Source organism: Arvicola amphibius, chromosome 8 (assembly GCF_903992535.2).
Source record: "Arvicola amphibius chromosome 8, mArvAmp1.2, whole genome shotgun sequence".
NCBI lineage: Eukaryota > Metazoa > Chordata > Mammalia > Rodentia > Cricetidae > Arvicola > Arvicola amphibius.
Window position 1 is genome coordinate 70,396,639 of NC_052054.1, and position 9,874 is coordinate 70,406,512.

A 9,874-nucleotide genomic window follows, 5' to 3' on the forward strand; every position below is an offset into this window, starting at 1 on the left:
CAAGCTGTGTTCTGACCTCCACACTCACTGTGTGCACATCCACACACACCCACAAAAAAATAAATGTAATTTACAATTTTTTCCAGGGATGGTTTAGCCTCTGAGGACATCAGGCACATACAGTGCACATACTTACATGCAGGCAAAACACTCCAACATATTAAGTAAAATAAATACATCAAAAAAACAATTTTTTAAAAAAGGCAGAATGAAAGAGGAAGATACCCCATGTCTTCCTCTGACCTCTGCATGTGCAAGTTCAGGTGCATGCATTCATGAACAAATAATATACACAGATAGATAGATAGATAGATAGATAGATAGATAGATAGATAGATAGATAGATAGATACATACATACATACATACATACATACATACATAAGCAGTGAGTCCATGATTGCATCATTATGGTGCACACAAATACAGCTGTGTTCACGTGGGATTGATGTAAGGAACAGATGTCATATAACTTATAAAAATAGTTGTCCCCAAAGAGTCCCCTCCCCCATGGGTCCTGAGGTTGAGCCTAATCCTCCATAAATCCTCTGCCTTTCTGCTGAGGCTGGACTGTTGCCCTAAGAGGATTGGAGCATTTACTAAATTAGTCCTGTCCAGGGACATGGAAACAGACTGCATGAGGTGGAAGGGAAAACAATAAGAGGAACAGACAGCTATGGGGGCAAAGGCAGGCATAGAAAGAAGGGGAGACAGCCAGAAAACGCAAGAGACCGAGCACATAGCTGTAACCCCCGCAGGTGGGAGTTAGATTTTTATGAGTTTGAGGACAGCCAGGCCTATGTAGCAAAACCCTGCCTTAGGGCAGGGCACCCTGACTTCTCTTAGCACTGGAGAGAGAGGGGGAGGAGGGGGAGGGGGAGGGAAATGGGGGAATGGGAGGAGACGAAAATTTTTAATAAACAAACAAATGAACAAACAAACAAATGAACAAATAAATAAATAAATAAATAATAAATGAAGCTAGAGCTAATGGGCCAAGCCGTGATTTAAATATATATAATATATATAATATATGATTTAAATATATATATATGTAAAATAAATATATATATATATATTTGTAAAAAAACTGATGGTAGAATAGAGAGATGGCTCAGTGGTTAAGAGAAAGAACACAGGTTTGGTTCCTAGGGGTTGGATATGCTGTTCTGGTCCAAGAACTCTGGTTACACATGCTGCACAGACATAGAAGCAAGCAAAACGCCCATACACATCCATTTTTTTTTTAACTGAAGGGACTCCGTATTCTAAGAAAGTACCAACAAAGTACAGGTCTTTCCTCTCCCAATGTGGGATGTGGTGACTGTATTGACTCCCCATCCCTTGCAATCTCCTCACCTATAATAATAATAGTGTCTATCTGCTGCATTGCCGTGATGATTCCAACAGTTAGAACTGACTTATTTTCTTTTTGCTCTACTAGAAATTGAACCTAGGGTCTCCAACATTATAGATGAGTGATGTGGGATTCCCCTCTGTATGCTATGAATATGTTTATTACCATTGGTTATTAAAGAAGCTCTTTCAGCCAATGACTTTGTAAAGTCAGGAAGGAAATCTGAACAGAGATATAGAAAGTAGGCAGAGTCAAGGGGATGCCATGTAGCTGCCAAAAGAGAAAGGTGCCAGCCACCAGTCAGAACCTTACCAGTAGGCCACAGCCTCATAATACACAGATTAAGAGAAATGGGTTAATTTAAGATGTGAGAGTTAACTAGAAATATGCCTAAGCTATTGGCCAAGTGGTGTTGTAAATAATATGATTTCTGTGTTATTGTTCAGATCTGGGCAGTTGGGAAATGAATGAGCAGTCTCTACCTACAAAATGGCAACTAATGTGGGGCTCAAACCCACAACCATGAGATTAAGAGTCTCATGCAAATGTGACTTTGGGTGATTGCCCAAGCAGCTGGTTGTCTCTGTTATTTCTTGCACCTTTTGGGTGTTGCTTGATTGCATTTCCTGTTTAATCAAGTAATATTATTTCCCTTCTCAGGTCTTTGATGGGGCTTAAGACTAGATAGTGGTAGTTAGTTTCCTCTCATGACTTAGTCAAGCCATTTCTAATATAAGACTTGGACTCTTTACGATAGGATAACTATTAAAACATTTAACATATGTTTCTTGCCTGATGTTGTTCATGCTGGTGTAATTCTAATTTTAATACTTTATATTTGTATTATTATTATTATTATTATTATTATTACAGCATTCTGCCTGCAGGTCAGAAGAGAGTACCAGATCTCATTACAAATGGTTGTGAGCCACTATGTGGTTTCTGGGATTTGAACTCAGGATCTTTGTAAGAGCAAGCAGTGCTCTTAACCATCAAGCCATCTATCTCTTCAGCCCCCAATATTTGTTCTTACTGTATATAGTTTTGTATTAGGCTTAGAACTCTCTTATTTAGAAAAAGGGGGAGGTGCTATGGGAACTCCTTCAGCCAATAGCCTTTAAGATACTGGCCCTACTTTGGGCATGGTCTCACACACTATATACATACAGACAAAAAGCATAAGCAGGCCCCTTGGCTGCTGGATTGGGTTCCAGTTGCCCATGCACACAGAGGACTGTGGATCACCAGTCTTTCTGTGAGTTTAACCCCTAATAAATAAACCTTTATTATACTCCACTCTGGGCTAGTGTGGAAATTTTTCATACTGCAACAGATCACTGTATCACTAAGCCATGATCCCAGCCCCTCACTGGGGGATTCTAGGCAGGGGCTCTACCCCTGAGTCACACCACCAGAATCTTTTAAAACTGTGATGAGGTCTCATTAAGTTTCCTAGGCAGGTCTTAAACCTGTGATCCTCCTCCTTAGCTCCCATGTGCTGGGATCCCAAGCCTGACCTACCTAGCCTGGTTGTGTATCCTTTCTTAGTTGACTTTTGGGAGATATGGAGAAAAACTTTGCCATAACAGGAAATACCCAGGAGCACACACACTATGGGCATAAAGGATAGAGCAAATCTCAATTTCTTCCCACCTAACCAAGTTTGCCCCTCCAAAAAAAAAAAAAAATCACACAGAAACAAAAAGAAAAAAATCACTCAAATTTGAGTGGGATCCAACATTTTTAATCAGTTTCACTCTGGGTAGCCAGGGAAGGGAGACCTGAAAGGCCAGAAAGTGGGAAAAGAAGAGAACAGAGAAGCTAACATCAAATGAGGGGGACTCCTGGTCCCCTCATCTACAGCCGTTTTCCTGGTCAGTCTTATGACTTGGAATATGGGATTTGCAGGAGGAAGGGAGAGTGTTATGTAGCCCAAGTGGGCCTCAAACTTTCAATATAGACAAGGATGACCTTGAACTCTTAACCCCCCTGCCTCCACCTCCCTGTGTTGACCAAGTGTGTGCTACCACTCCTGGCTTATGAAATATATATATTGGACATACTCTGTAGACATCTAAAAGGTGAGCCCATGAACTGGGCTTCCAGCCTTTGATGAGATTCAATTTCTACAGACATCTGGAAGACCCCAGCACTGGTGCCTCCGCAATCTCACCTGGGAAGTGGTGACTAGGTTCTAGAACATTCTATTCATCTTTCAAGTCCTCCAAAATATTCACATCAATCTTTTGCATTTTGCTTTTGTCCAAGACACAGCCTCCCAGCTCAGTTTGGTGGCACATGCCTGTAATATCCATACAGATATATAAATCATATATACACATAAATCAAATGGACAACCCCTTAAATCTACCATGTAAACTTGACATTTGTTAAGTTTAACTGTATAAAAATTTCCAAGTGAATTTAGAGGTTTCACTCTGGAGCATAGGCTGGCCTCAAATTCCCGGAAATCCCCCTTGCCTCAGTTTCTTCCACTGTAGAATTACAAACATTGAGTCACCACACCTGGCTTAGGGCATCGTGAGTTCTGACTCAAACATTCTCCAGGTAAATTGCAAGACAGATTCCCTTTCTCTCTGAAGCACATTCTCAGCACCTTTACTGAAGTCTTTGGAAAAGCAGCAGACACACACATCACAATCATGACATCTACTGATTGCTGCTGGGCTATCTCAGGAGCGGAGAGAACCTCTTTCATTGATGGGGTAGGCTGTACAGGGGCTAGGCTCTCTGATGAAGCTGAGATTGGACTGAACCTGAGGCTGACTGTCCACAGCCTTTGGCAGGATTGCTATTTCCTGTCCCTTTCTGGGAGCTACTCTCCTGGAATCTAAGCTGGAGGAGGCAGATGGAGCCCAGAGAGGGTGCTTCAGTTGGAAGGGGGAACAGGAAGCCTCTTCTACAAGATCTGAAATTTCCAGGCACTCTGATCTTTGTAGTCCAGAGGGTCCATGGGGTTGTAGGTGAATTTCCAGGTGCCTGTGGGGTCCTTGAATTCCAGGCTGTCCATGGGGCTGTAGGTACTGTAGCTCTGGCCTGCCAAGGAAGTAGGGGATTGGGCCAGGGATGGCCCCACAGAAGGGCCTGAGAGAGGGCTGAGAGCCGGACCCCCTAACTGGGGCACCATGGGAGAAAGGTAGGGATCCAGCCCACTGAAATAGGAACTTGGAGATGCATAAGCGGATGGAGAAGAGCAGAAAGCTGAGGCAGGAGCATAGGTCATGGCATAGGGGGTTGAGGTGAGAGAGGGCCCTGAGGCCACTAGCCCAGATCGCTGGGCCTCAGGCAAAGGAGACTCCGAGGCCGGACTCCAAATGGACACAGTGGCCACTGCTGTGGTAGGTGAGCCTGAGGGACCAGGCAGAGATGGGCTGTAGGAATCTGAGATGCCCAGAGGGTCTGCACAAACATCTGCAGAGGGCCGTGGGGATGTGCCTGCCTTCCTCTTCGCAGGACGAACCTTGACCTGTCCCCCTGGGGGCTGCTGCTGCTGTTTCTGCTGCTGCCGCTGCTGCCTGCATTTTGCTCTGCGATTCTTGAACCATACCTAGAGGGAGAGTGAAGATGAGCGTGAATAAACTGGGAAAAGAGCTCAGAGTCCTCAGGTGGCAACGGAAGACAAGGCTGAAAGAGCCACACTTCACCACTCTGCACCCAACAACGGGGCAGCTCTCTCCATGAGCGGTGTACCCATCACGTACACATGCACACAGAGACCTACATGCACCAATCACACATATTTCATAATACAGGCAATCATACATATATGCATCTATCAGTCTACCTGCATCACCTACCAGCCTGATACAATCATGCATTATCCTCATATATATGCATGCAGTCATACACATATACACATACACATACACATACATACCTGCATGCACTCAGCCACCTACCTGATGGCATCATGTATTATCCTCACCTATACATAAAACAATCTTGCACATATGCACGCATTATATTAACATGCTCTTGCTCATGAAAATGAACATGTAATCACACATGCAATATATCATATTTGCATATACTCATCAGCTCATCAGCAATTTTTCATATAGATTCTATAATACCAGGGCTAGGGATGTAGCTCAGTGGTAGAGCATTTGCCTGGCATGCACAAGGCTCTGGGTTCAGTCTCCCACACAGCAGAACACACAGAAACATACACACTTCTCTCACCCACAAATCCTCTCAGTCACCTAATGATCGCAGGTGACCTTCCTCTACTAATTAACAGAGACATCAGAGGGATTAATATTCTTCTACTGTGAGGAATATTAGTGTTTACAGTATGCAAATCATACACAATTGCAGCAGAGGCTCACTCTGTAGCCCAGACTGGCCCAAATTCAAGGCAGTCCTCCCGCCTCTGCCTCCTACATGCTGAGATTACAGGGGTGAGTCATCATGCTTAGTGTATATTCTAGAACAGTCTACGGAAGATGCTGTGAAGTAGGGACGCAATAGCACCGGAGTTTCAGGTTGGAATTAAAAGCACTATGGATCCATGTGGGTCTCCTGGCTTGTAAGCTGACTTGACTGATGGATGAACAGGCATGGTGACAGGATAAATCCTATGAAACTAGGTTGCTGAGACAGGCCTATTGTAAGCCTGCTCTTCAGGAGGCTGCCGCAAGATGAACCAAAGCTAAAGGTCTACAGGGCTGTAGAGTGAGTTCAAGGCACGCCTGAATAACTTTCTCACAATGCCTCACGCCCATCCGCATATGCACGGTACAAATCGAGCCAGTGGCTTATAAAAGAGGAGGATGATGAAGAGGAAGAAGAGAAAAAAAAGACAGGAATGAAACTAAGCAGAAAATGGAGGGGGGGTCCAGGAGTACTTGAAAGGGAGGAGGGGGTAGATATCTCAATACATTGTATCCATGTATGAAATTACCAAAAAAAATAAAATTATATTACCTAAATTTTTTTAAATATTTATTTATTATGTATATAATATTCTGTCTGTATGTCTGCCTGCAGGCCAGAAGAGGGCATCAGATCTCATTTCAGATGGTTGTAAGCCACCGTGTGGTTGCTGGGAATTGAACTCAGGACCTTTGGAAGAGCAGGCAATGCTCTTAACCGCTGAGCCATCTCTCCAGACCTACCTAAATTTTTGAAATTATAATTACATCATTTCCACACCTTCCTTCCAAACCAAAGAATAATTTAAAAAATAAGATAACAAAACAACCTAGAGAAATGGCTCAAGGGCTAAGAGTGCATATTGCTCTTGCCGAGGGCCTGGATTCAGGTGCCAACACCCACACTGCATGACTAACAATTGCCTGTAACCCCAGCTCCAGGGAATCTGATGACCACTTCTGGTCTCCCCAAGCACTGCACTCACACACACACAGACACGAATATAATTAAAAATAAATCCCTAGTCGGGTTGCACTGGTACAACACCTTTAATCCAAGCACTCAGGAGACAGAGGCAGGTGAATCTCTTTGAGTTCAAAGCCAGCCTGGTCTATAAGAGCTAGTTCTAGGACAGGCTCCAAAGTTACAGAGAAACCCTGTCTTGAAAAACCAAAACAAACAAACAAAAGGCCTGATCTCAAAAAATAGTTTTAGCCAGGAGGTGGTGATGCACACCTTTAACCCAACTCCCCACCCACCCCCACTCACCCACCCACTCACCCCAAGCACTCTGGAGGCAGTAGCAGACAGATCTCTGTGTGTTCAAGGCCAGCCTGTTCTACAAAGCAAGTTCCAGGACAGCCAGAGCTGTTACACAGAAAAATCCTGCCTTGAAAAAAGGAAGAGGAGGGATGGAGGAGTAGGAGGGAAAAAAGGAGGAGAAAGAAGAGGAGGAAAACGTGGAGGGGGAGGAAGGAGGAGAAACTGAAGTGGTATAATTAGGGAAGTGAGGGATTTAGGCTATTTCATAAATGCCGTTGTTACCCTGTGGCCTCCCTGTCTTTCCTCCACTCTAGATCTGATAACAGCACACAGAAGATCACAGTAAGGGTCGGGAGAGGTCCAGGGAGCAGAACATCCTACCTGGACCCTGGACTCAGGCAGGTTGATCTTGAGAGCCACCTCCTCACGGGCGTACACATCCGGGTACTGGGTCTTGGAAAACAGGGCCTCCAGCTCTTCCAACTGGCTCCTGGTGAATGTGGTTCGTTCCCGTCGCTGCTTCCTGGGGGCGCCTGTGTATGAGTGAATGAAAGAACCCTCAGGTGAGCTAGGTCTGCTGACTGAAGGCCCTGAGGTCCGGTGAGATGCCTGTCCAGTTCTTTCTGTACATCCATCTGCCTAAACACGGGCTGTATTTATTCCCTGACCTTCTAGCACTGGCTCAGTCTGCGGAGGAACTGGAGCTGCTTTCCAGTCACATGTCCACAGGAGGGAAGTGCTTTTAGCCCTGCAAGAATTTGCTCCTCGTTTTGTTCTCATTTCTCTCCTACCTCCTTCCTCTCCTCCTTTTCTTCCTCCTCCTCTTTCTCTTCCTCTTTCTCCTCTTTCACTACAACAAGGTTTCACTATGTAGCCCAGGCTGGCCCTGAAATCCTGGGATCCAGTGATTCTCCTACCTCAGCTTCCCAAACAGCTGGGACTACAGGCAGGGGCCGTTGTGCCAGACTCCCCTACTGAACCTTTTTATGCATAAACTCATATTCAGTTGAAGCATGATGTTGTTAATAACCAAGCACTCTGGCCCATAAAAGTGATATCTTAGCCGGGCGATGGTGATGCACACCTTTAATTTTAATCCCAGCACTTGGGAGGCAGAGGCAGGCGGATCTCTGTGAGTTAGAGGCCAGCCTGATCTACAGAGTGAGTTCCAGGATCTAAAGCTACAGAGAAAGCTGTCTCGAAAAACAAAAAAGTGATGTCTCTGTGGTTCAAATTAATGTGAAAGGAAAAAGAAAGTGGGTTAGCAAGATGGTGCAGTGTGTAAAGGCGATTGTGGACAAGCCTAAGGACCTGAGTTCAGTCCCTGGGACCCACAGAGTAGAAGGAAAAAAACAATTCCCAAAAGTCAGCCTCAGACCTCTACAAGAGTCATGGCACCCATGACTGCTGCTCCCCTTCCTGCACACAAACATAAATACAATGTTTTCTTCATTCTCTAAAGAAAGAAAAGGCCAGATCAAGTGGCTCTGTCTTTAATTCCAGCACTCAGGAGGCAGAAGCAGGCCAATCTCTGGTCTACATAGTGAGTTTCAGGCAAACAATGCCTGCATAGTGAGAGCCTGTCTCAATAAACAAACAAATAAATAAGAGAGAGAAGGAAGGAAGAAAGAAAGAAAAAAAGGAAGGAAGGAAGAAAGAAAGAAAGAAAGAAAGAAAGAAAGAAAGAAAAGAAAGAAAGAAAACTTAAATAAGTATCATAGTAGAGAATAATGGTGCAAAACTACAATCCCAGCCCTCTAGAGACTGAACCAAGAGGCTGGGACCAAATGTTCCTACAAGACAAGCTGGGGGTGGGAAGGAAGAGGACACTTACTTGAGTATGGGACAGCCTGGTGCATCAGGTCCACACTGGGGCCACTCAGAGCCAAGGCGTTGACCGAATAGTGAGGCCCCGGGTTCACATACGCCATCATGATCTTCAGTGACTGAGGCCCAGAAGAGGGCACCTACAAGAGAACAAGGTATTCAACAGTTCACTCTGCCCACCGCCCAGACACTAACGAGTTGATACTCACTCACGTTCTGCTAAGGTCTCTCTCCCGCCCTCTCTTGCTTTCAGAACACAAGAGGCAGGCAGATCTGTGTGCTCAAGGTCAGCCTTGTCTTCACAATGAGTTCCAGGGCCCTGCTGCACAGCTTTAGCTGGCCTGGAACTCAGTTTGTTTATTTATTTATTTTTGCTTATTTGTTTGTTTTGTTTTTCTAGGGAGGGTTTCTATGTGAAGGTTGTCATGGAACTCGCTTTGTAGATCACGCTGGCCTCAAACTCACAGGGATCCGCCTGCCTCTGGGATTAAAGGCATGTGCCACCACCGCCAGGCTCTAACCCGCCCGGTTCTGGAACTCAATTTGTAGATCAGGCCACAATATCCAACTTAAAAAAAAAAATGTTTTGGTTTGGTTTGGTTTTTTTGGTTCTGTGCAACAGGATCTCGTGTAGCCTGGGCTAACATTAAGCTAGCCAAACCTGATTTGGTATTTCTGACCATCCTGTCTCCACCTCACAAGTGCTGGGACCACAGACACTAGCCATCACTTCAAATGTAGGCTGTGTGTGTGTGTGTGTGTGTGTGTGTGTGTGTGTGTGTGTGTGTGTGTCTGTATACATACATACTTTGGTTCTTCTGGAACTTGTTCTGTATTCCAGACTAGCCTCAAACTCACAGAGATCTGCCTGTTTCTGTCTACCGAGTGTTAGGATTAAAGGCATGTGCCACCATGTATGTATGTATGTATGTATGTATGTATGTATGTATATGTGTGTATGCATATATACATATATATATATATTGGTTTTTTTAAATAATTTATTTAACTTTATTTCATGTGAGTTGGTGTG

The 9,874-nt window shown here is 44.6% G+C and overlaps 1 protein-coding gene across 1 annotated transcript; it reads right to left on the reverse strand.

Moving 5' to 3' along the window:
- Positions 1-3,127: 3,127 nt before the first annotated feature.
- Crx (cone-rod homeobox) lies at positions 3,128-9,568 on the reverse strand. Its single transcript, XM_042055594.1, has 4 exons — positions 9,503-9,568; positions 8,849-8,981; positions 7,396-7,637; positions 3,128-4,924 (listed from the first exon to the last, which is right to left on the reverse strand). The coding sequence occupies exons 1-4, from the start codon at positions 9,566-9,568 to the stop codon at positions 4,277-4,279; spliced, it is 1,089 nt and encodes a 362-aa protein (XP_041911528.1). The 3' UTR covers positions 3,128-4,276.
- Between the last annotated feature and the right edge of the window lie 306 nt (positions 9,569-9,874).